General features: G+C 49.0%; 1 protein-coding gene across 2 annotated transcripts; it reads right to left on the reverse strand.

Annotated features, from left to right (window-relative positions):
* Window positions 1-1,814: 1,814 nt before the first annotated feature.
* Window positions 1,815-27,223, reverse strand: LOC119390451 (nucleolar and coiled-body phosphoprotein 1). Of its 2 annotated transcripts, none has more exons than XM_037658072.2 (4): window positions 27,078-27,223; window positions 24,397-24,498; window positions 16,344-16,547; window positions 1,815-5,428 (listed from the first exon to the last, which is right to left on the reverse strand). In XM_037658072.2, the coding sequence occupies exons 1-4, from the start codon at window positions 27,132-27,134 to the stop codon at window positions 4,976-4,978; spliced, it is 816 nt and encodes a 271-aa protein (XP_037514000.1). In that variant the 5' UTR covers window positions 27,135-27,223; the 3' UTR covers window positions 1,815-4,975. The 2 variants fall into 2 exon arrangements, with proteins under 2 accessions (XP_037514000.1, XP_037514002.1); XM_037658074.2 differs by lacking the exon at window positions 27,078-27,223 and adding an exon at window positions 26,488-26,641.
* Window positions 27,224-27,264: the final 41 nt, after the last annotated feature.

The following is a 27,264-nucleotide window of genomic DNA, read 5'->3' on the forward strand; positions in this document are numbered from 1 at the left end:
TTGGTTAGTCGGTTAGGCATTGTCAGTTGCTTCTTGAGTCATGGTCAGTAGGGCCGGCCTGTTGTATGCATTATCTGCTCTTTCCCTTATTTGGCTACCATTGGTATGCTTTCTTAACGCTTTAATGAGTTCGATCTGTTGCACTTGCATTTTCTTTTCTAGAGCTAGTTTTCTGTCTACCTGCCCCATGACTTGTTCGACGATGGAGGGAACTATTTCTTTTATGGCTTCTTTTAGAATCGCTATCGTGACTACAGTATCGCCGCTCGAAGTTGATGCGTTCTGTTGCTACTGCTGTCCTGCCAAGGAGGTTCGAGTGTGTTTCTCTTGTGGTTGTTGCCGCTGCTTTTGTTGGCTTCGAAGTTGCCTATTTTCCCTTTCTAGGTTGATTTTCCCTTTCTTTTTTTGGAGCTGGAGCGGTCCCGGGAGTTTGATCTGGAGCCCGATCCAGAGCGGGAACTGGATTGGGATCCAGAGCGTGATCCCGCGTTGGACCCCTCCGATAGATCCATGTCCTCTCGTTCAGTACTGAACCATCGGTGCTTAAGTATTCCTTGGGATCGCTGTCCATTTTGGTGGCTCGACTGCGGTTGCTGTTGTTTGCCCCATTGGGGACCCGCTTAAGCCTGTTGGTGCATTCCTTTGCCGCCGTTGGATGAGCGCCGCTACACAGTGCACACTTGGGAACACACTCGTAGTCTTTTGGTGGGTCTTGAGGGCAACAAAGACCAGGTTGTGAATGTGCCCATGAACGTTAAAACTACTACGGAGTCTACCGGGTCACATCGACGACGACACCACCATCGAGGTTACGAGTATGCTTCACTGCAACACACAACGTGGAAGAGACAAAACATTATTTTTGTCCAATGTGGGAAAGCCAGCTTACAAAGACGTACGTGAGCAAGTCCTGTGTGGGGAGACATTTTAAATCAGGGGTCTCAAACATGTGACCTGCAGGCCACCGACCTCTCGCCAGCTACACAGGCATGACTGGTCTCAAGCATTTTTTTTTTTTATGAGGCACTCCCTGCGGTCACCATGCGTTGATACATAACCGCGAAACAAAATTCAGAATCGGCATCCAGATTTTAGTCATTTTGGACATCGGTATAGACATGTTGGAATCCTGGCGCCCAATCCCCTTCAGAAATGACCCATATATGCGATAGGGGAAAGGCCTTTCAAATGGCACCCCCCCCCCCACCTTCATCAGTCTTGGCCCCTAAAAGAGTAAATTTCCGTGACTGCAGCCTGCTAGCTGAGGAGAGTGAATCCCCTGTTCTAAATGACGTGGCAGCTTACAAGATTCGACCAGCACTTAAGCCATATCCGGCAATTTTGGTGTCGCTAGCAATCGCTGCTATATCAGGGATCGATAATGCGACTGCGACGGGAGCCTCCTCTAAAGAAGCAACAGTGATGGAGGCCGCCTATATTTCCTTGCCGTTGGAATACACAACCTAAAGGGAATAGGAAGGTGGGTATGGCAGTATGTGTAATTGGTTGTGTGTTATGAGGAATGTTTTACTTATGATCGATGATAGAGCTGAAGCTAATGCAAGAGCTATAACGTGATGGCCTGCACTGGTAGGCACAAGTCTAGCTTATTGGGCTGTTAAATGGGCCTCCATAAATATTTCAGTGCCTTGATGTGAGAAATCGAATGGCTTGGAACAGCCAAGAGCAGGGAAAGCAACACACCGTACTTTGATGGAAACTTTATTGTGAATTTACATTTGCCATCATCATGAATGAATAGAAAAACAAAATGATGAAAGACCGAAACATTGGGAACGTGTACAACCAAAAAAAAAAGCATGGCTGTTAGCAAAGGAACAGAAAAGAGAGCAGGAGGAAAAGAGCCACTTTGTGAAGCATTCGGACAGGAGGATGCAAGGAGAGCTAAGACAATTACTGACCGCAATGTTCGAGCGCGCGTGCAAAAATAGTTGTCAAGCAAACGGGCTCCATGCCTGGGCTCATGCTTTGTAAACATTACTAAGGTTTGCAGCTTCCGAGAAGGTAAGAACATTGAAATCAGGGGAGCTTAGGTTCAGCACACAATCCCCCGTATTCATAAATGCTCCCCAACTTTGATCTGCAATTTGGTGAAGTCCAGGTGAAGAAACGCCTAGCACGAACATGCCCGTGACACTCATTGCATTTCCTTGGGTGCATTCGCTAAGCATTACAATGATGTCGGGTAACTTCTTTGAATACGGGAGTAATTTTTCAATAGAACAGAGTCCAGTGCCCTCGGGTGCTTTTTCCAGCCTAGTCTAAACACATCCTTTGAGACAGTACACTACACTTCCACATAGTGTGAGGTCACCAAGCTTACGGTGGTTAAACCACTAAAAAACCGATATAGATTTGACAAAGTGAAAGGGGATTTCTTTTGTATAACGATGGTTTTCTCAGGTCAGCTGTGAAACTACCTGACAGACTCGATGGTGGTCACAGGCACCACATGCCACCAAGAAAGCCATTACACAAAGGGTTCGTAGCAAAACGCGCTTCAAGATCCATCCGAGCCAGTCTGACTACACGCCACTGCATTTTGCAGTCGCAATTGGCACACATGAGCTCGCAGAACACAGTATAAAAACCACCGACCAGTACCACACTATAAAAAGCAAGAGCTTGCTTACGCATTCTTTCTGTATTGAAACCCCTCCCTCACTTATACGCACGCCGAAGCAGTTGCAGACGTAGAAGCCGCAAAATACACCATGTCTTGCTCCTGTACAATCGGTCTCGGTCAGCAAAGACTCTGCATCCTTAATAGGACAGGTTGCCACCATCAGTGTAATGGCGGGGATGAAGCTTTCACAAAACCCACACAGTCAGGCTTGGGAACACCAGACTACCAAAGAGCATTCGCAACCCACAGGCGAGGCCTCCAAGACTTGAGCTCTGCGCTAAAGCAGCAGTGTGCAGGACACTCGCCGCATTTGCGCAATAATCCACCAACCAGCCACACAATGCACATGTACACACGCACGCTGTTCCTGCCTCTCATCAATCAATGCATGAAAAAAAAAAGTGGGCAGGGTGTGCCTGAAGAGCATATTTATAATCTGACGTGAGCCAAAATGATCATGTTCAAGAGCCAATCCCCTAATTTAATTGACGAATGTGGTGAGGAAGCAAATGCGTGTATTTACAGTGCACCGGCATAAGGAAACACTTTTGTTCAGAGATGCGGCTTTTTGAAAGGGCTGCGTGGAAAACAAAGGGCAGTAGGCTAATGCAAGCTAGTCAAAGCCCCCGCTCCTGTTATGTTATAGAAGCTACAGTGGACCAAATTACAAACTAGGAAATGACACTCTGCAAAGACAGTAAATTCAGAGCCGAAAATGTCCCTTCAAATCTACCCAAACTCTTGATGCATGCTAGTCTTGACTCTTGGCAACATGACATGCCAAAGAAGCAAGCAGGATTGCACAGCTTTGGTTGAACTGTTCAAATGTGCAATGGAATTTCATGAATAAAGAAACAGCCTTCTGACTACTACAATAATGACTGAAGAAAGGAGATGCCCTGTGTGTTCGTCACCCAGGGGGCATGAAAATATAAAATGCAGCCTTAAAAAAGAGGATAAAGAGTGAATCATTGAAATGGTCGCCCAGAAAGTAGCCCTAGTGCCGACGGTTGTGCACATTTCTTTCTGCTCTCCTTCCACTCAGAACATAACACTCTCCCCTCACTTGCAAGAAAGGGTCTGCATTCTGATCCCATTTATAATAAAAGCAGGGTATCTTATGTTAGCACAACCACCAACACCGAGGAAGAACATCTAACAGAGCTACAAATTTCTATCCTAAAAACAGCTTTAGTTTAAAAAATTATGAATTTACATGCTTCCCCGTCACACCTTATTCTGCAAGCCTTACTGCAGGACAAAACAAAAAGAAGATGAACACGATTTGTGGATGAAAAACGGGAACAAGCATATTAAACATTACTAAACAAATACACACAGAGTCAACCCGTGCCAAGCATCAAGTCTGCACAAGCTGGTGCACCCAGGACCAGGCTGGCAGCTGAGTGTTAGCAGATAGACAACACATTCACTGACAGCTGATCAAAATCCAAGGCAAGCTGAGGACTTTATGCAAACAACTCCTGCATGAGTTTGGCTTTCCAGCAGCCAATGACAATTAAGTTTTCAAAAAAAAAAAAATGACTGGGTCATCAAATGATCTTAAAGTCTATGGCTCCAATGTCCTTTTGTTCAATGTAATCCCAATGTGGATCCTGTTTGCTGCTAAAATGAGCTTATAGGCTTTATGTTTCAGACAAGGTCGAGCAAGTCGACAACCATAACAACTGATATCAACAATCAAAGCCAGTGCTAGTGCAATTATTTCCATATTCATCCTTTGCAAGACATCACAACTGACCAAGGGAGCCAGCATAAGTTGTCATACCAAGACGGAGAGAGCTCACTGTCAAAGCAGCACTGAAAGTTCACTGAAACGTGCCAAGCACAAAAGACATAAAACAAAGCTTAGCCTCATCTACCAAGCAAATCTCTTGCATCCATCATGGGCCTTGTCACAAGACAACAGCACAAGTGAGAAGCAGTGCATATGCCCTGTGACTCACAGTTTGCCAGAACATTTTGCCCAGGCAGATACACAACTGCAACCTAGACTCATGGTAGGAGGTGACTGAAAATGCAAATAAATACGTGGTTTCTTCCCCACAGTGAAGACTGGGGGGGGGACAGCAAGAGTGAAGTGCAGCCAGATCAATCCCATGTCGGCCATTGCTGAGATGTGCCGAGCTGAAATGCTGCATCAAACAGAAGAACCGGAAGAGGACCTAAGAAGTGCTAATGCATGGCAGAAGCTCTCAAAGCCTGCAACAAACAGGCTTCACATTGGGATGATGCGAAGAAATGTGTGATCTGAGAGGGGATGCGCGATGCCTGCCAGAGGAAACACAGCCGTCGAGACTGTGCACACTAGGCAGCCACTTCCTCCGGCGGCTTGGTGGCCGCAGGCGCCGACACACTGTCCCCTGCGAGGGCGTTCTCCTTGGCAACTGGGGGTTCGGCATCCACTTTTGTGTCGGCTGTCGTCGTAGCTGGTGCCTTGCTGCCACTGTCTGTGGTTGGCTTCTCTTCCTTGTTGTTGACCTCCGGTTCCTCCTTGTTATCGGCGTTGGCATCCTCGGAATCTGCTTGCCGTGCCTTGCCTGCATCCTCATCGTTGTTTACCTCGTCCTTCTCGTCTTTCTTCTCTTTGCTATCAGCTGACCCATCCTCGTTGGCGGCTGCCGTTGAGGCCTCCTCCGCAGAAGCTGCCTCTTCTTCTTCCTCCTCTTCCTCTTCGCTCTCTTCCTTCTTACTGCGCTTGGAGGCCGCAGCCTTCTTGGCACCGCGCGCTGGCTTGGCAGGGGTCTTCCGTGCAGGCTCCTGAAGCATACATTATGAATGTGAGGTTTACAAACGATATGGTGCTTTTAATAATTTTCCACAAGCAAAATAAAATTGCACATGGCCAGTAAACCAACACAAATACAGTAATACCTCGTTAACTCGAACTCGCATATCTAAAAAAATCGGCTAAGTCGACATTTTCCACGGTACCAAACGATTCTCCATAGATGCAATGTATTTGTTGTCCTTTATCTCAAAGTATTTCCGTGCCCCCTTTCGGTTATCTCGAAATCTTGACTGAGAGTGGAACGAAAACTTCACTGCCAAACCGTTTCACAAAATACTAGCAGCGGAATGTGATACGTTTCACAAGGTTCACTTTAGGCTGCCACGCTTACGACAAAGTGGACGCTGTTCCAAAAAGTAAGTCAGAACCTAGCGGCATAACAACTTTGTCAAACGACCCTGTGTCACATCATGTGATGCTATAGATGTGCACAGAGTCAGGCCCTACAAAATAACACAGGTCGTACACGTCGTTTTGTTTACCGTCAGAGATGCGATTTCCGCACTTTATTTACGCAAGCAACGTCGAGCGGATTTTTCCTTAGGCCATGCGATGTGGTGAGGATAACACCAAGTCACTGATGCTGCAAAGAAAGGTAGCCCTAATCAAAGAAGCAGAATCAAGGCTCTAAGTTTCTGGACGTCAAAACGGCGCTGACTGTATGGTTGCATTGTGCGAGAGGAGCCCCTTCCAGTTACAACACTGACAGAGAAGGCAGATTCTCTGGACTTAGCGGTGGGCTACACTGACCCTACACTGCAACATCGGCTGGTTTGACGATTTTCTTAAAAGCGAAACAACGTGGCATCACGCAGAGTGATCGCGGCAGTGTCAACGCAGCTACTCAAGGGTGTGACGACATCAGCCGAAACAAGAAACATGCTTCACTTACGGTACGGTACGAAGAACTTTACTTAAAGATCCGGAGAAGTGCCACCCCTTAGGGTGACACCGCGGGCCGCTCCCACATGGGGACAGTTAGACCTAGCCTAACCGCCGCATCGCAGGCTCTCTGGACAGCCCAAAGTTGTTGCTGATATTCCGAGCTCTTGAGGGCCGAGCTCCATTTCTGCTCTGTGAGGTCCTTATCCCCACGTAACGAGGGGCACCGCCAAAGCATGTGCTCTAAATCGCACGTTCCCCCGCAGCCAGGGCATTGTGAGCTGAAGTCACTTGGGAATAGACAGTGCATGAAAGCCAGATTCGGATAAGAATTAGTTTGAAGCATCCTAAAGGTCATCGCCTGTGGTCTCGTGAGCTTTTTGTGTGGTGGAGGAAATACTCTTCTTTCCAGATAAAAATGCTTCGTGAATTCATTAAATGTGAATAAAGTGTCTCGGAACTCTTGAACCCTGCTCTGTGACAAGGCTTCTCCTCCCACGCGGAGAGTTAGTACGCGCGCTTGGGAGTGGGCGATGTCGTTGAGGTTGGTGAGGGAGTCCAAAGTTTGACCTAGGTGTGCCGGGAACCAAATGATTGTGTGCATAGTTATGGTCCGGTTCTTAAGAACGTCATGTGCCTCTTTCGCTATGGAGCCCGAGGCAAACGCCCTGACTGCCGATCTAGAATCCGAGTAGATTTGCGTCCTGTTATCATCCAAGAGTGCCAAAGCAATAGCAACCTGCTCCGCCTTAGAAGAAGTGGTCCCAGTCAGGGAGGCCGACGAGATTATTTCACCTCTGTTATCTATTGCGACCACGGCATAGTGAGATGAGCGACCATATTGTGCCGCATCTACGAAGCAGACCGATTGAGGATCATCCTTGATCTTCTTCAGGATCGCAATCGCTCTTGCTCTACGCCTTCCCTCATTGTGCTGCGGATGCATATTGCGAGGGATCGGTGCGACAAGAATATTTTCTCTTTGCTCCTCGATGATTGGATGGCTTCTCTCCTCTGCCAGCACTGGATTGAGGCCCAGAATGGCTAAGATTCTTCTCCCTGCCAAAGAGCAGGATAGTCGAGCAAGCTGGGCTGATTCTTGTGCTTCGATGATTTCATCCAGCGTATTGTGCACACCTAATTGAGAAAGGCGTTCTGTGCTAGCCGTCATCGGAATGCCTAGCACCCTTTTGATGCTTTTCCGAATGAGGGTGTTAAGCTTCTTTTTCTCGAAGTTGTGCCAGGTGTGCATGGCCGCTACGTAGATGATGTGGCTCATGAGAAAGGCATGGAAAATCCGGAGTAAATTGTCTTCTTTCAGGCCTCCTCTTCTATTAGACACTCTAGTAATGAGTCTGATGACCATTTCCGTTTTCTTTGTAATCCTATCTAACGTAAGCCTATTGGATCCATTGGATTCGATAACCATGCCCAACATGCGTATGGACTCGACTCTAGGAATGAGGTTTCCATCACGTGTGGTTAGCCTGATATCGACATCTGCGAGTGGCTTCCATCCCCTGGGCTTGGGACCTCGTCTGATTGGTCTATAAAGGAGTAACTCGGACTTACTGGGGGAACATTTTAGTCCCGTGTTTTCCAGGTATGATTCAACCTCATTGACTGCCGATTGGAGACTCGCCTCAACATCTCCTTCACATCCCTTGGTGCACCATATAGTTATGTCATCTGCATAGATTGTGTGACTAACACCGTCTATAGCAGAGAGCTTTTCCGAGAGACCTCTCATTGCTATGTTAAACAATAGCGGTGAAACGACCGCTCCCTGCGGTGTTCCTCTAGGGCCAAGCTCGAAAGCCTCTGTTGTTAGGTCTCCAATTTTAAGTGTCGCTTTCCGCCCCTTGAGAAAGGAGCTGATGTAACCGTGAAAGGATGCGCCCAAATTGAGATCCGATATGGCATTCAGAATGTGTGCGTGAGACACGTTGTCAAAAGCTTTTTCCAAATCTAAACCCAGAATAGCCCGGACGTCTCTGGTTGGATTGTCGATTATTTGACACTTGATGAGCTTCATCGCATCCTGCGTCGACAGAGCCGGACGGAAGCCAACCATGTTGTATGGAAATAAATTGCTCTTCTCGACATGGTCCGAAATGCGTTTGTGAATGACGTGCTCTGCAACCTTCCCCACGCATGACGTGAGGGAGATGGGTCGAAGGTTTGCGAGGCCTGGGGGTTTTCCCGGCTTCGGAATGAGTATCACCGATGCGGACTTCCAGGTCTCTGGAACCAAGCCCTGCTTCCAGACCCGATTTATCTCTTCAGTGAGATACTCGATGGAGTCGTCATCCAGGTTCCTGAGAGCCCTGTTGGAAATTCCGTCCGGACCAGAGGCAGACCTTCCATTTAGGCTATGTAATACTGCCCTGACTTCGCTGGTGCTGAATGGTTCGTCAAGTGTTGGATTCGGCTCGCCCTTGTACGTAGGATAGTCCGTCGGACGCACGCTACCAACCGGAAGATATCTGTTTGCCAACTTATCCGCAATGACGCCCATGGGTTCCGACCGCTTCGCTTCATGAAGGACCTTTTCTATCGCGTGCCTCTGATTAGACTTAGAATTCGTGTCATCTAGGAGGTGTTTTAGCAAGTTCCATTTTCCTCCGACTCTCATCTGACCATCCACAGAGTTACAGAGTTCGTCCCATTGCTGCTTAGCTAGTACCTGACAATGCTCTTCAATGGTCCCGTTCAGTTCTGAAATCTTTTTTCGAAGCTTCCGATTGAGCCTCTGCCCTTTCCATCGGTCGAGGAGTGACTTTTTAGCCTCCAGAAGATGCGCCAACCGGCTGTCCATCCTGTCGACTTCGAGGTCGGTCTGGATTGACTTCGTGGCTGCCTTGACGTCCTCTTTTAATTGTTCAGACCATCGGTCCAAATCAGGAGGTGAGTGTTGGGATTGCCCACGCTTTTCTCGGAGTGTTCGAAACAGGTCCCAGTCTGTGACGGTAAAGCTTCTCAGTCTTTTCGTCTCCACAAACATGCTAGTGGCTAAGATATGGTGATCGCTGCCAAGATCTGTCAATAAGTTTGACCAGGTCATCGAATCGACATTTTTGACAAATGTAAGATCCGGCACAGAGTCTCTAGAGCACGAATTGCCAATTCTAGTTGGGAAAGCAGGATCAGTGATTAAAGTGAGGTTATGATTGGCTGCACTTTGCCATAGGTCGATGCCTTTGTGGGTATTCTGCGGATATCCCCACGCCCGATGCGGCGCATTGAAGTCCCCAGCTATGATTAGAGGGGAATTCCTTGCTTTACTAGCCGCTCTGGCAATGATCGCTGCGAATCTCTGTCTGAGATCCGAAGGCGTACTGTATATTGAGTACGAAAATGCTGTCCTTGTTTAGATTACCGGGTATAATTTCTATTAGGGAGTACTCTACTTTCCTTACGGGATCGTTAATGCTGTGAGAGATAAAAGTGCTTCTATTGGTTACAAGGGTGCTGATGCCCCTTTTCTCTTTATCGTGAATCGTGTACGCGTTGTAGCCCGGTAGTGAGACCGAGTCTGTGAGCGTTTCTTGTAGAAGAATGACATGCGGTTTTTCCTGATGCGAGCGGATGAACTGCTGAAGGACATTCCTCTTGCGCTGGAATCCCCTACAGTTCCACTGCCAAATTCTAATCGGCTTGTGGTTTGCTGCCATGATTATGGTTGAAGTTGAGTGCAGCGGCGTGGATGATCGCCACATGATATGTTAAGCAACTCGGGAAAGCTTTGCTAGGTGCAAGTGTTACTGCGAGGCAGACCAGCCTTAGTCGGTTTTTCTGCACTAAATAAAAGGGCAGTTCCGAAAAACACAGCTGGTTGATAGCTCTGGTACGCCATTATTTTTCTTTAAAACCTTTACAAAGAGCCAGTTAGGTGTTTCTTTTAAGAAACTCGTCAGTAGTGATAATGTTTTTAGACAGAACTGAACTTCTCAATGGAATTTCTGCAACTTTGCTTATCTTGAAAATCTGCTTATCTCGAAATTTTTTCTGGTTTTTACTACTTCGAGTCAAGCGGTATACTGTGCAGCCTCAACATTCCACATGCATGGAATGACAAGGCTTTTTGTCTTTACGGGTCAATGACAAATATGTGGCACCGCAAACAAGTCCAATATGGTCAATTCCGTACATTTACACCGCAGCATGTATGCGCTGTCACCCTGTCAGGTCTTGGGCCATTGACCTTTGGTTTCTTTCAAGGTTTGTTGAAACCGAATATCCAGGTGTGCATGACGTTAATAGACCGCGCTGCCATTGCTTGTTTCTCACTTCTTTGCTACTCTCACTGTAGTGGGTCTCTTCTCTTGGCTGCATACTTCTCTACATACCTGCCAACTTTCCCGAATTGTCCAGGAGACTCCCGAATTCGGACCTAATCTCCCGATTGTACGAATCTCATCTCGAATCTCCTAAAAAGTGGCCACCACAGCAGAGGCGGGTTCTTTTCTCTTTTTTTTTTAAAATCATGCGCGTACGTCAGCCTTTCCTGCTGTAGCGGTGCTGCGGAAGAGCACTCGCCACCACACTTCTATTTCGTTGTAACCATATCGTAGAGTACCGCTGAGTACATTCTAGGCACTGCGCATCTGGGCTAACGCTAGCCGGCTGGCCGTGAAAAGCGCTCGCCACCGTACCGAAAGAAGGCGAGGGAAAAGGTACAGTCTCAACGGAAAAAGACTGCCAAAATTGCACGGCGGCCGGAGCCGCGGTGCTGCACGAGCGCTCCGATAACGAGACGGTGAGACTGTCGAGCACATTCCATTTTCCAAAGGAGGGGTGGCCGGCAGACCGGCGGTAAGTAGGCGTGCTTGGGAGAAACAGCCCTACGTGTCGCAATCTTGCCGCTCCGGCCACCGTTCAGTTCATTTGCGGCAATCGTTTCCGTTGAGCCTAGCCAGAACTTTTGCGCCTCCATCTTGGCCTCCGCATTTTGTACGCTACGCCGTCTGCCGTAGGGGTTGCGTGTTTCCAGAGTTCAGTTAGAAGGTCGATGACGTCGTCAAAATCAAAGTACTTGCAAGTGTTTCTGGACTCATACACAGCTGGGTTTCCGTGCTTTGTGACTTCCCGGAAAGGTGACAAGTACGGATTCTGTACCACGTGCGCCTGTGAACTGCCTTGGTGCCTTCACAAGTAAAGAAGTTTGGTTCAAGCAGCTCAAAACAAACATTCTTACCCCTTTCCGATGTCATTCTCCAGTCTCAGTAATTTCCGCTATGCGAAAAGACCCCCCCCCCCCCCCCCCAAGGTATGGGGGGGGGGTATGGTTGGCAGGTATGGTCGTGGGGATCCTACATCACTGCCAGCATAACGTTCACTTTTTTTTCTTGTTTCAAAACACTGTGCACTTTAGTTACAATGGCTTTGTTCTTTTGGTTTGCCTGGTGTTTCTTCTTTGCTACCCTGACTCATGCTTTAAACCTGCGCACTAGCCTTCGATGTTGTAGAACGTCTCATGTGGGAGAGGCGTCCAATGTGCACGGCACTTCTGCCTGGGCCCTCCCCTGCAACACGGTCGAAGACCACACGCATTGCCACCACTGGCAATGTAAACATCAGCTGCAGTTGTTGTTATGCCAGACAAAATAACGTAGGCTAAAATAGAGCAGTGAGTGTCCAAGCCAAAAACTTAGTCCCAGTGTGAGTTCGGACACAAATTTTGTTCACTGCAGCAGTGGACAGCTACCGATGGGGCGCGGTGAACTGGCTGTATCGAGTTAGCATCCTAGCCGATAGCACCACAAACATCAGCACCTTTCCTGTGTGTTAAATTATTTTGATGAGTATGGGAAGTGGCAACAGTGTCTAAATTGCGAGTGAGTGTCAGTGGTGCTTTCCAAAGTATTGTGAGATGCAGCTATAAAGTGAATTAAAGGTAGGCCTGGGGACGATACAGACATTGGGCGATCAGCGGCAGAGAGACCGAGTGAGGCAGGTAGCAGGGCCACTGGGGCCACACATCTGTAACAGATTTGCCCCATTGCATGGCTGCCATAAAAAAGTTTTCTTGGACTATCTTGTGAGCAAAATCGCCGTCAACCTGCCAATAGCATTATACAGGGGTGAGACAGCTGGACATATTGCGCATTTTTGATACAATTCCGTTCTCCTGCGCCAAGCTGCTCCAAAAGCATGAAAATCTCAATAATTGCGCCGAACTACTCCAAAACAGCCTCGAAAGCCAGAATTTTGATGCCCACGTCAGCTCCGTGGGGAAAAAAGGCTGAGTTGACAACATGATTTCCCAAGTTGCGCCTATAGCAGCGCCTGGGATACCAAGAAAATGAGACGTTCGCAAAATGCATAGGCACGCCCAACTGTCTATGCCCCTTTCTAATGGAGGCTCCCATGATGCCGCCATAACCTCTTCTGGGTTGTTGTAAATATGCGAGGTGCCCCAAAAATGTTCCGCCATGCCCCGAGCGTGCTGCTGTTTCTTGCTATGCTGTGTCTTCTGGCGCTATCAAGTGGCATGCGTAGCGGGAATGGCTCTCAGGTTCTTCGTTGTGCGTAGCGTGTTCCTCCGGTTGCAATAGTTTTCGCGTCGACGCTGCTGAGTGTGGTCACTTGCGCGCGCGTTGGCTGTGGGAGTGTTTGTAGCGTTACGACCCATACCGTGCACGTGGGAGGCATCACCCTTGTTGCATCAATGCAGCGACAACTAGCTTCCTGCATGCGGCACGTCTCTGCGATGCTCTGGCGGTTTTTCATACCGAAGCTGGCAGCGGACTGATGCAAAGCGCCTTTGTGTCGTTCCCCAATAAAAGTGTGCAGTACGGCTACAACGGCGCTATGCCCGCAGTACCGTACGCAATAGTCAGTGCGAGATAGCTTTATGAGATAGTCAATGCGGCGAGGTATCTTAGCGCCCGTGCCGCGCTCTTGAAGCCTGTTCAGATTGTCCATATAATTGCTATCGCAATAAAAGCCGAAGCAGTAATCTGCTAAATTATATTACTGACCTTAAAAAGGGTTGTTAGAGGACAACAGGATTCTTTTTTTTGTTGCATGCCCGTTTCGGTATAGCAGAGACTACCGGGACAAGCGGTATCGCCAGAATGAAAGCCTCAGAGATAAAGAGGCGTCTCCGGGCTTTACTGCTAGGGGAAGGCCGCATGCGCCATGGCATATTTGTTTACCTCAACAAGCGACACGTAGAGAAAGTCTTGCTCAGTCGTTGGCCGCACGCCGATGACATAATCGCTGACATTGTGTTATGTTGCCTAAGTGGGTGTAGTCACGAAAAAGCGGCTGCACCTACCCCTCTTCACTGCCGAGAATGGTGGGAAGGCTGAGCGAGAAGATAAAACCGGCTGAAGCGGGTTGTTCTATACCCGTGACTTCCTTATTACAGCACTTATTTCAAAATTCATGCAGAATCATGTTCGCATCGTGCAAGTGTGCAGTTATCTCTCCATCACAAATTTTGGACTGTGAGGTTGTTGTTTACTGGCCCTTCAAGAAATGTTAGGTCGGTTTTAGGGACCTTTTAAATTCGTGAAACCTTGCTGTTACAGCACAGTTCTAAAAAATTCTTGCGGCTTTATGCTCGTTGCAGGCTCATATATAACGGCCACTATATAACAAATTTTCAATACCGAGGTGAATATTTAAGGTATGTTTCTTTCGCACGGCTGGTGTCCATTTACTGTGCTCACAAAAACTGATGTCTATCTCGTTTCTAATCTCTCAAATAGTGACCACTTGATACTAGCTCATTTATTGGCCGCAGAGGTGCGATTTTAGCCGCTTACGGCAGGTGCTGGTATATCACATTCAGGCACGAAATTAGGAAGGGCTGTTTTTAGAATGTACAAAACAAGGAGTTAACGATCGTGGTCATTAGCCCAGCTAGACTGGCACTGTGTGGTAGTATTCTGGGAAGTTTGACACTACCCTCGAAATTTTGACACCTATTGCATGTACAGTAGAACCTCGTTGATACGTTCCCGCTTAGTACGATTTCCCGGCTCCTACGCTTGAAATCGCGAAATTTAAAAATAACCCAAGTGTAATATGTTCCGGTTAATACGTTCCCGGAAAATACGATTATTCGGCAGCGACGTTCAGCACCGTGGAAAACTGTGGTCGTATGATACGTTTTGTACTCAGAAACTGCTATTCAGGTGTGCAAAAAGGGCCCTCTCGTGTGGTTGTGAAGCGCGAAGTGGCAGACAGCCGCCACGCGGCAACGGCAGCTTCTCCGCAGTGCCTTTCCTCCCTCCACGCTTTCTCTGCTTTGCACAATTGTCCCCTCCGCGTCTCTTCCGAATTGCTCGATCGTCCCTTCCGTGTCTTCTCAGAGTTGCTCGATCACCGCTCTCTGTCAACCACACACCGACCCGAAGGCAGGCGGCGACGCTGGCCGTCAAAATCTTCAAACGGCTTGCTGCAGAAACGCACATGCCGCCACCGCTGCACAACACGCCGCGACCCGTAACCATAGCAACGCCGCCATTGTGCCCAGTGAATATGGCCGATAATTTCCCCCACACTTTTCTCCCGGAGCGCATTCGTTTTTGGGTTGCTCCGCCCGTCGCAATTCCAGCCGGCGTTCGTATTTCTCTGGCTGGGCAATTCTGCCTACCAGCGGGTCGTCAGAAGCTGCCAGAAAAGATTTGTTCTGGAAGATATCTGGGAGATTTCTGGTTATAAGACGCCAAAACGAGACAACGCGCGCTCGCCGCCATCTTTGTGAGGAATCAACAGATCGCAGTGCGGGCGCTTGGGGACATCACCTTCGGTTGCCATTACGCTGGGCGTTATCTTTTAAAGCCTGTTCCGCCGTGCGAGATGGTGCGATTACGAGTGGCAGTGAACATACCAGCACATGCCTCAAGTTAAGACAGAACGCAAACTGATCAGCGCAAGTGTGTGACGTAGTATGCGATAGCCGCAAACAGCTGCCGCTTTTGGGGACGCTTATCACTTTCGCGAGATTTCGCATATCATGTCGTACCGCGATTGTTACGTGCACTGCGAAGAGTTGAGCTTGTTAAGCCTCTAGCGGGGCGGCAGTTTTCTTCAAGGACGGGGCGAGTCACGCGTGATCTTGCGAACGTACGTGATCGTATCCCAAATGCGTATGCTCGAGAATATCACTTCTGTTCGGCAAACCTAGCCCCAATTTACAAGTGGCAATGCAGAAAGAACAGACACTCATGCGGCGCAAAGTTTCATCTGCTGACACGGCGGTAGCGTTTCTTTACGTTTACGCTGGTTGTCCCAGAGTTCGATTTTGCAATATTCGGGTTGTCTAGGGATTTCAACACACGTAACCACGACGTTATTTTCAGTCAGGACCAGAACTAGCTGGCTGACCTCTGGCTGCCAGCGAGATGCCAGGAGTTTGAAAATCGAAGAGTCCCTCCATGTTTTTTGCCCTTGCACCTCAATATGGGCTTGTCAGCCTCAATTTTTACTGGATTCGGATCGTATGTTTATTTTCCGCGTTTTTTTCAGTAACGTATCAACGAGGTTCTACTGTATATATGTCACCCACACAACACCTGGTGATCTTGAAACATAACCAAAATATAACTATCCATTTTTAAATATCATTACCACGAACTAGTCTAGCTTTTATAGAGATTTGCATCTGACCGATTAGGTTTGTAGTAGACATAGGGAATTCTGGGGCAATGAATGAAACAATATGACAAAAGAATAAAAGGAAGAAGGCAGTGGCCATGACAAGCACTAATCTTATCTACTCTCTTCCTTCCCTTTAATCTCATTTTGCTTCCCTGATTGCGCTAAAATGTGTCATAGAGTCTAGGCTTTACTACATGCTTTCCATTAGCATGCTTACACCTTCTGCCAGGCCTCGTTGCTGTCTATGTGGGGCACAGGACTGAATGCATCATTCCCAGCAAGAAGTTCATTTTTTCCCTTCAGCACCTGCTCGGGAAACAAGTTCGCACCAACCACAACCGTCGTGTCACACTTGCGTAAAAATATCCATACAGAGGCAACACTCACAGCCCGTGTCTGGCGCTGCTGCCGTGCAGGGGGAGCAGCCGGGGTGCCCCGTGTCTGTGAGCGTGTGCGCCTGCGGCCGCTGTCTGGGTCGGTGCTGTCCTTGTGGCCAAGTTCCTTAAGAAGAGCCTCTCCTTCCTTGGCGGCTGCCTCCAGGCTGCTCACGCGACGCCCACCTGCTGACTTGTTCTCACGCTGGGGACGCGTCTGCATTGAGCAAACATTGCAGGCTATCACAAACTGCTTCCAGAATAAGTGAGATAGACAGCTGTTTGAGCAAAACTTCGCATACTCACTCAAATAAGACTAATAATATGTACTCATTTCACGGACACAAAATGGAGAATTACAAGTGTTTTAGCTTGGTGCTTCTAGGCACCACTCAGCAGCTTACAGAGCAGGAGCATGAGTGGGCATGTGCTCTTCGTTCAGTCGCAAGCGGGATAGCGGAGCAAGGAACACGCTCCATTTACAGGCAGCCTGAGCAGAGTCTGTGCCGTTCCTGTTATAACTGCCAACGAAGGGCGTTGAAGCACGCACCCTCCCTCACACATGCATCAACTCCTCGCACATTCCAAGATGGCTGCCTCCAAGCACACCACGCTCTCACATGCATAGTGGCTTCAGATTTGTCTGCACAGCACGAGCCATGAAAGCGCTTTTGAATAGATTAATATCTGTGTTTACTTCGAGTCACCGAATTAAGGAAAATCACGTGAAGCAAACAAAGCAGCACAGCTAACGAAAACATCACTGGCACGTCGGCGTCAAAACAGATTGGGATGGATCTGGAATACAACCTCGCTGACTATAGTGTGGCTATCTACAAATTGACACTTTATTTTTCTTTCAATGAAATGGACTGGTAATGCATTGTATGCACACATCTGCATACTTCACGAACAAGTGAGCTACACACGTCTTACTTTGTAAAAGTGACAGGACAGATCTTTTTAGAGGGCACTGCAACTGCAAAAGGCCCCCTCACAACAGAAAACGCTTACAAGAAAATCGCCCGACGCTCCGGTGTAGCTTAGTGGGGCAACTCAGCACAAAGTGAGCTGTAAAAACGTCTAATTAAAACATTCTAATGAGATGGGTTAGGCTTCATGACAGTGGCCATAATGCGCAAGCCACAAGGAGCGCTGATGAATGACAAAGGACATTAGTGAAGGGGAGTATAAAAGGGACCCCACCAAACGCGAAAATGGACTTTTGGCATCAACACAAACGATGCAAAAAATCATGTGATGACGTCGCCATATGACGTCACAGATCACCAAAGTTTGTGACATCACATGACATTGTTGCTTGGTCAAAAGTGGGCAGATCACGGAAGCAGTGCCAAACCACGTTAGGTGCAGAAAGCTTCCAGATGGGGGTCGACAGACGAAGTTTTGTGTCCTGATAAACACTACTACTATTTTAAAGCAAGGCCACGGGCTGCTCCAACGTGGGAACGGGGAGGCCAAGCCTCACCGCCCATCATGGGCTCTCTGGACAGCCCATAGTTGTATTGAAACTGGACTTCGTAAGGCTGAGTCCCAATCCTCTTCTGTGAGCCGATTGGTGCCGCATAACGAGGGGCACTGCCAAAGTATGTGTTCAAAGCAGGGTGTCGGAACGAAATGTTTTTCGTTTCGGTTATAGCAAACTCCTATTCACAGAAACCAAGGCACACGGCCAGGACCACGCAACTAGTACCTTATGCCAAAAGTACATCCCTGCTGGACCCGCAAGGACTCGCAATCCGTACGCGGGGTCCTCAAACGCGACCTTCGATGAGGACTTTAGCGTGGCCGAGATACACGCTGCCCTGTGCAAGCTGAACAGCCGTTCAGCCCCCGGTTTGGACAGCGTCACCAACAAAACCCCAAGAAACCTAGACGACCCTTCGGTGGAACAGCTCGCTGCGTATATTAACGACTGCTGGCACCAAGGATCCATTTCCAAATCATGGAAAAAAGCCAAGATAATCCTAATTCCAAAACCTGGCAAGCCGTCCAGCCTGGCCAATGTCCGTCCAATTGCGTTAACATCGGGAGTAAGCAAGGTTATGGAGCACGTGCTCCTTACCCACATACTCCTATCTTGAAGACGCTACTGCCTACCCCACTCGATCATTGGCTTCAGGGCGCACCTCTCAACCCAAGATGCCATGCTTCTACTCAAACACCAAATCCTCTATGGCAAATCCCAACACACAAAGCCGATCTTGGGGCTCGATCTCGAGCACGCCTTCGATAACGTCGCGCACTCCACCTTCCTTGAACGCATATTACTACTCAGCCTTGGCGAGTGCACCTATAACTATGTTCCGAGACTTTCTACCTAACAGAAGAGCGTTCCTTTCGGTTGGGGACATTCAGTCGGAAGAACTTGCTCTCGGTGACGTGGGCACCCCGCAAGGCTCTGTCATCTCCCCAATGTTGTTTAATCTAGTCATGATCAGTTTAGCACAGTAACTCCAGAAGCTCGACGGCACTGAACACACCATTTATGCCGACGACATTACGATTTGGACCACGACAGCCAAATCGAAACCGCTCTGGAAAACGCAATCGATACCGTTGAAACTTATTTCCAAGACACGGGACTCTGATGCTCGCCCAGCAAGTCTGAACTTCTCTTATACCGCCCCACGCTCCGCGGATGCCCACCGCTTCGCTCTCGCACAAACACCATTACGAAGAAATCCAGCTCCACACAAGGAATGGTGGCACCATATACCCGTGGTTTCCGCCATCCGGGTCCTTGGCACGACCATCAAAGCCAACGGTGCGAAATAAACGGCTACATCCGAGATCCTCTAACAGACGGCCAACACGTCGCGGCTATTAAAACTGGTGACAAACCGAAGGCAGGGCATCAAGGAAGAAAGCATCATCCGCCTCGTACACTCGTTCGTTATCTGCCCCATCACGTACGTCGCCGCCTTCCATACCTAGTACAAAGCAGAAAAGACGAAGCTGGATATCATTCACGGAGCCTACAAGCTTGCCCTCGAGATTACCAAACAACACCAGCACCGAACTTCTTCTCGAACTAGGACTCCATAACACCCTCGACAAATTGAAGAGCAGCGTCAGACTTATCTGGAGCGCCTCACCCTCACAGAAACGAAATGCCACATTCTGACTAAACTCCGCATCACCTACCACCGCCATCAAGACAAACGCCCAATCCCAGGATGTATCCAGGCTTGGCTACACGCAGATCCCATCCCCAAAACCATGCACCCAGAACACAACAAGGAACGGCGAAAAGCACGGGCCGCATCCCTCATCAAAGCTTACGGCGACACCACAGGCGTTACGTTCGTCGACGCAGCTGAATACAATGACGGGCACCACTTCGCAGCGACTACCACTCAAGGCGGCTCGCTCAGACACGCTGCCAGCATCGTAACCCAGAACCCTGAGATGGCCGAAGAGGTGGCCATCGCCCTGGCCGCCCTTGACCCAGTGAGCGACTCCCGCATGGCAATCAGCAACTATAGCAACGGCCACATCTCACAGCAATCGTTACGCATCCAACACCAAGCCCCTCACTCAGCAGATAACTAAATCACGCTCGTCTGGATTCCAGCACATGCTGGTGATGTTCAACTGCACCTCACCAACCTCAACGAGGTTGCACACTCCGTAGCACGAGGACTGGTCAATGGTGCCGGAGACAGTGCAGGTGTACCTGCGTAACGCGGTTGCCTCACCAGCTACATCATCACAAAAGCATTTTACCTCGAAAAAAGAACCTTCCCCACCCTTCAATTACAAGCTAAACAGAGCACAGGCAACCACCTGTTACAGACCTGTTACAGACATACACGCAACCATCACTGCATCGATACCACAAAATATACCGAGACATTTATCTTAACCACACTTGGAAGATCTGCAAGACCCAGGTCGCCTCGCTCCTGCATATGCTGTGGGTATGTAAACACCAATACCCGTCCATTAACACCGAGACCCTCTCGTCGAGATGGCGCGCTGCCCTGCGCAGCTCCCACCTCGACAACCAGCTTTGGGTGACCCACCAGGCCCGCGAGACTGCGGAGAGGCAAGACCTCGACGTCCCCATGTGGAAGGCCTAGGCCGAGCCAACCAAACTGCTGGTTTCAATAAAAGTTTAGTCCTCCTCCTCCTCTGTTTTAGTTTCGTTCCACTGAAAAAAAGTTCCATTCCGTTTCTGTTCCAGAACGAAAAAAAGAAATGTTCCGTAACTGTTTTTATTTGTGTTGAAACTTGAATTTGAAATTATTTAAAATTGAAATTAAATTAGAATTTGAAATTAATTAAAGAAACAATAAAAAGTAGTCAATGAAAAAAATTATTTCTCTCATAAGTGAGTTAAGAATTCTTGAGCAGGCTGAATGCTTTGCGTCAAGGGAGTGAGTATGATCTCAGAATCAGCACATCATCGAGTCTGATATGCGAAACCGCTGTTATGATAAAACAAATGTCAATGCCGATGACGCCCTCTCCACGCTACTCTATGACACTGGCACACCGAAGTCCACATGCGTTTATATAGACAGACCCATCTGCAATACTCTCGTTTTTCACAAAATTTCAGCACATGCTTACTTTGGAACCCCTGAATGAGATACGTGCTAATACTGTCCCTGGAGATATACATTAATGCTTGCGTTGCACGATCTCGGTTGTTCCGGATTGCAAACTTTTCCCTCGAACCAAAAACCGATAAAAAACATTTGTTTCACTCCGTTTCAGCTTCACTGCATACCTGCCAAGTTTGAAGAAAAGGAATCCGGGAGATTTACTCAACAGAGGGGGGGGGGAGTACTGCGATAGCAATTATATGGACATTGTCAGCGGCATTTTGCGGTCGCCGCTGATCTGTACAGAGTCCAAACCGATAACATCGCTTACGCACCGTCTGTTTCACGTGCGAGTGAAAGCGCGCTAGCGCTAGGGACGAACGCGGTTGAAACAGAGATGAAACGACCCTGCCGTCACCGTCGCGCGAAGGGCACTTGCGATAACATCGCTCCGCGTGCGAGGCCTGTCATCGCTTGCTTACCAGTTATTTCGTCGGGCAATTGGGACCGTAAGGGGTGCCGTTGAGACGGGGACGGTCGCGAGCGCTGGTGAACGCCCTATCTCGACAGACTTCGGTAACAGCTACCCTTTTAAGTGCTGAGCTCTCCACTTAAAGCAGTAGTGACACAAAGTTTTGAAGGCGAGGTAACAGCACCACGTTTTCCTCACGCCTGCTCTCTCAGTAAACATGGCGTCCATGATGCCGACTGAACCGTGCGCGGCTGCAAACTCGCCGCCTCATTCTCCGAAGAAGCTGTACACTAAATGTGACAGAAAGTGGCTATCAAAACAGGCCAAGCAAGTATTTGCAACGTCTGCGTTGTGAGGCGCCGTCAGCGTGACTTGTCTGCAAATGCAGTGCGCCAGACTGTCGCCGGGCTCACCGGAGTGAGCGAGCGAATAGTTAAGCGTATCAAGGCTGAAGCTCTGCGGGCCCCACTTGCCTTCCCGAAGCGCATCACTGGCAAGACGCGGCTGCAGCGCCACGTTTGCGTTGGCAGCACTGCGGCGCAAAGTGCACAGCTACTTCATGCGCAATGAAACTGAGTTGAACCTTTCTACCATCGTTAAAAAAAAAAGAAGAGGAATCCTTTTTACTACGTGGCCAGACAACTTTGCTCACGTGGCCAGACAAAGCACTGGACGCATGGGGCAAACTGGATTTCCGGGAGACTTTCCCGTGACCCGTAGAACCGGGACAAACGTTCCAAATCCGGGAGTCTCCCGGGTAATCCGGGAGACTTGGCAGGTATGTCACTGTACTGAGCAATGTCGACAAAACACGCTGAATGAGGAGAAAAAGAAGAAAATCCCTTTCGCCTTCGAGTCGTCTTAGGCAAACATATAAGGGACCCTGCGAGATTTTCAATTTTATCGCACAGCATAAGCAAGTAAAGTGACCGCCCGGCGGCTTGCCACCGTCTTTCATAGCCACCTCATCTACGAGGGCAAGGGCACAGGAAAGGGTGAGATGAAGAGCGCAGCTACCGGCGAGCTGTGGCAGGCTACACAACACTTTTCTACAGCGTCTATTTTGTCTGGGTCAGGTCGAACACCCTCGTGACTGGCGACGTGGCCTAGAAAGCTCAGCTGCGGAATGTAGCTGCGAATACCATATTGTCATCTAGTCTGATCAAGCATGCTTGCCACTTCAGCCCTGATAACACAATGTCCATTAGACCCTTAAAGGAGCCCTGCAACACTTTTCCAAGTAAGCGTTTCATGGCTTCATTAAGAGAGCTTATCCCCCACTAATTGACTGCCGAAAACAAATTTTACAATCCATCAAGTACGAGTGGAGTCACAGGGAATTGCTGCACGCTTTAGGCACTTTCTCTCTCCTTTCATACCAGTGAGCGCACCGAAAGCTACGCAAGGAGGAGGACGACAGAAGGGCAAGATGTGTCCCTTTGTCAGCACGCGTTGTGACTTCGAGCGCTCTCTTTTCATTTTTTCTTAGAACGTGCAGCTTACTTTCAGTGTGATCGCAAGCGCGCACGCGGCGACATCCCGTGGTAGCCACCGTAACTATGCAGCTCATGATACTTAAATAAACCAACCGCCGTGGACTTAGGGTATATGACATCATTTGAAGAGAGAAGAGGGAGCGATTTCTAGCAGACCTTGAGAACAGTAAACTTCAGGCCGCGTGCTGCGCTATAATATTTGGCTTTCGTGTTCTCAGGAGCCTGGACTATTAATCGGCAGCGTTTTCTGACCATGCTGAAAAAGTGTTGCAGGGTCTTTATAAGTGGTTGGCACTGAGCATAATCCGAAAGGAAGCATCTTTTAAATTTGTAAAGACTGTGGGGCATCACAGCGGCAGTTTTCTCACAATCTCTCTCGTCGACTTCTGCACACATTACGTGCCATTATCGTCGTCATGGCGGCAGTCGTGGACGGTGGTTCAGGACAAACTGCCACGGCACTTCACTACACGCTAGACAGATGAACGCCCCCGAACTTTTACCACCGGCGTCCTCCATCCAGCGCTCGCTCGGTGCTCACCAGAACACTCAGCTTAACCTGCGCTTCTGTGGTCATTGTTGGCAGACAACATCACAAGGCCGCACGATCTCCCATTGTGACGAGTGCACACCCTGCAATACCATTGTGCATCCGACAGGCTGCTGTCCTGTCCACCAGGGATCCCAGGTTTGGCTACTTTTCTGGGCTGGTGGCGGCAGAAAAAACATCTTGGCTACTTTCCTGTTCACTCGATTTGAACCAAATTATCAATATCTGGCGACGTCGCAGCCACTGATGTTCGAGTATGCGGTGTCAGAACATGGTGGCCCAGGCATGTTTCTATCTCCAAAAGTTGAATTTGGCACTTGCATTACACAAAAGAAAAGGCTTTTGGATACATGGCTGGCAGACATGTTGCATGGCGCCTCATTTCGTAGGCCACCTATTGCTGAACGCGTAATTGAAAACGAGCAGGACAATGAAGCCAAGGAAGTGAGCAGGACATTTGCGCCCAGGGCGCTCTGCACTCACTGACATCAGTGCCAATCGGATATCAAGCAAGCTTCTTGCGTCACATATTGTGTCATCATGCGAGAAATGATTGCGAAGCTGCATTTTATGCTTCAATTCCAGAAAATGATTTCTAGCACACATGTTGTACTCTCCACAATACTTTACAACTCCATTTACAAATTCATTACAGTTTGTGTTTGTACAAAACAAAGAGGTTTCGTTGTAATGTCGCCAGTGCCCCACCCCCTTTCCCAAGTGCCCAGGCTATGCCACTGTAGTGAGGTACGTTGAGAACTTTCAACATGTTGGTAATCCAATAACCCCGGAATAGCTGAGCGAGGAATTTAGGCAACACTGAGAATTTTGGTAACTATCAGATGGGAGTGCACTTTTCGTCATAAGGGTATTGACAGATGGTTGATCATCTATGAGCTGGTGTGCTTTTCCCCTAAGCATCTTATTTTCAGGTATACCTGTTTGTCCACAATGAAGAGACCTGCCTAACTCACCCTGGCCGGTTCAGCCTTGGCCTTCTTGGTGGGCGGAGCAGCATCCCCGTTGGTCTCTTCCTCCTCCTTGGAGTCTGTGGCAGGCTTCTCCACCTCGGCCTTCTGAAGCACAACGCAAGAACAGCGCTTGTCAATGGCTGCAGCAAGAGCCCACCTCTTCTTGCAGACACCACAATCCTTTCACTTGCAAGGTGTGTGTGGCCATAGGCGTGCGCAGGGTTCCCCTTCTTCAGGGGGGGGGAGGGCGGCACCCCCCTCCCTATCAAGTCAATGAATGAGGCAGACTGTGCACCTCCCTCTTCTTAGGTGACTAGGGGGGGGGGGCGGCCGCACGCCTGCCTTCCCCCCCACCCCGCCTCTCTGCACACGCCTATGAGTGCAGCAGCTAGCCTGTTAAAATTCATTTTTAAAAAATCCTGCAGATACCACAACAAAGGGGAAATACATAGCACACATTATAAATTGCCCCTAGTGGAGGTCACGCTGTCCGTTGCTCAGAAACTTTGAGACCTCCTGCTGGAATATGCTAACTGCCAGTCCCCACAAGTTTGTTGAAGCTCTTATATACACAAGCCTGGAATATTGCGCGTGAAATGGCATAAATATTAAGGCGGACTCCATTTCATATTACCTCCACTAAAGAGAGCCACCTGTCTACGGGGCAATTCCGATAATGCCACAGCCTGTGCTAAGTAAGGTTCCCTGTAGAAAATGCATATGTCGAAGGGTCACGTCAGGCACTTTTAAGTGCAGTACACAACTCTGTGTGCTGAATCGTGTCAACCTTTGGCTTGAACTGTGAAGGTCAGTGAACCGCAGTTCAGTAAAGCCAGTGGAGTCTGACCCACGATTAGTCAAACATGATACTATTCACTAAACAAAGTACCAACCACTACAACTTTCGACGTAAGGATAAGACTATGCTAAGTAGCTAAATGGCGATTCAGACCACAGATCTAGCAACAAAGACAGGCCACACTGTATTAAGAAGTAGCCATTAGAGAGTTTTAGCATTTGCATTGCTTAGGTACATAAGCTATTTTCAAAATATAATGTGTGTACCCAAAAAGTTAGGGTATGACGAATTTGCAGTGGCAAAAAACTATAATGCAAATCCTGGGGTACCCCTATGCTAAAGCTGCCTCATAATAGCCGATTGATGATGATGTCTATTGGCATGCCCCTCGAAATGGTGCAGTTGTAAACGGTCATTCAGCCTGCTATGCACTACACCTATTACACTCTAGAATTTAGCTCATCTCTATTCTGTGTCTTCATTAAAACATATCTTTCGTGTACAGCAGTCTTTTAACGCAGCGCCACATGCCGGCAGCATTTGCCTAACGAACGAATAACTCTAGCATGCGATTTCGCAGCGCTACAACTGAATCGTATTTCACGCGTTGCTTTTCTTTCTTACGCTGGTTTTGTCTTATACTGCAAGCCGTTATCGCTCGATAGCCGTCGTGAAATACTATGCGCGCGTCTTCCGCGACGCAAGCGAACTCGAAGATTGTGGACGCGCACAGACACCGGTTGAACGTTTTAGAAGGTTAAAACTATTCTTCCCTTCTAAGTACTACTTCCAGCGCTATCGCAAACGAGGACGACGACCCCGACAGCAGAAACGATTTTTTTTATTTGTTCGGTTCGCGCGATCAGATTACCATTTCCTTTTCTGTTCCATCTTTGTGGGCCCTGGTACACGTTTACTGCCAGTTCCGAACGGCGTACGCCCGCCACATTAATCCTCAACGCTGTTTTTCCTCGACACCAAAAGCTCGGAGGGCAAACGCGGCTCGATTGCAAGTATCTCCGCGCGCAGCAAAGATGTCGGGCAGAAAGTACGAGCGCTTCCTTACGGATTCTCGAAACGTCGACGTTCCAAACTAAACTGAGAATGAAAGCTACACGGGGGCGATCTCCTCTGGTATTTACGTTTTGTTTCTTCGGTCGAGGAGCGCAGCAAGCAACGCAAGTGAAGCGAAATGGAACGAACGCGCGAACATCGCGAGGAAGCCTGCGCGAGACGGGAACGCACTACTACTGCGCCCAGATTTTAGTTTCGAGAACGCAGAAAAACGAACTTACCGGAACCTTTCTCACCCTCATGACTCCACGGTAACGCGTAAATGCGCGAGTGTGAGACGATGCACTGCAACGCCTTCCTGAATGCCGGTACTTCGAAGATAAACCAAAGTTACGGCGATCCCTAAGAGCAATGGCACCGACCGGCCAGTCCTGGCGAAAGACGAAGGAGAGAAGACAGTAGAGAGAGAGATGGGCGCCTCGAGAAGCGTAGCCATGACAACGCCGCGCGCGCCTCGTATCGGAAGCGAAAGATGGCGCTAGGGTCGCATCAAACTCCCGCTCCACGAATCGCCCGCCATTGTGGACGTTGTCTGAAAGACGGGATTCAATTCGAAGTATTTCGCCGGTCACACGATGCAGGAAGCCGCTCGATAGCGCGGATGGAACGCGATACGCCCTTCCCCAGAGCCGCAGACTTGACGCAGCGGACGCGGGTTTCAACACGTGCCGCGGCGTTGACCACGACGTCTCGGGGACGTTCGAGAAAAACGGTCGCCTGTTGTTGGCACGCAGTGCTAGCGGCGGCCCCAGTACAAACGCCGCCGGCTGGCGGCGATCCGCGATCGGCACAAGATGTCTGTGTTGCTCACCTTGGTCTCTTGCTCGGTGCGATCTTCCATCTCGCTGTCCGGGTTGTTTTCAGACATGTTTTCGCGAACGTGTGCCACTGCGTCCACGGCGCTCTTCGCTTGCCCCGCAAGAACCACTCACGGCGAGTTTGAAGGACGGCGTGGGTCACGTGACGCGGCAGATCGCGACACCAGTGGTGGGTAGGAG

The sequence above is a fragment of the Rhipicephalus sanguineus genome, chromosome 4 (genome assembly GCF_013339695.2).
Source record: "Rhipicephalus sanguineus isolate Rsan-2018 chromosome 4, BIME_Rsan_1.4, whole genome shotgun sequence".
NCBI classification, from domain to species: Eukaryota; Metazoa; Arthropoda; class Arachnida; order Ixodida; family Ixodidae; genus Rhipicephalus; species Rhipicephalus sanguineus.

Coding starts and splice junctions, on each gene's coding strand:
- LOC119390451 (XM_037658072.2), bottom strand. CDS start 27,134: ATGTCTGAAAACAACCCGGACAGCGAGATGGAAGATCGCACCGAGCAA. Junction 24,499..27,077: donor GCACCGAGCAAGAGACCAAG/GTGAGCAACACA, acceptor GTTGTGCTTCAG/AAGGCCGAGGTGGAGAAGCC. Junction 16,548..24,396: donor CCAAGGCTGAACCGGCCAGG/GTGAGTTAGGCA, acceptor TGCTCAATGCAG/ACGCGTCCCCAGCGTGAGAA.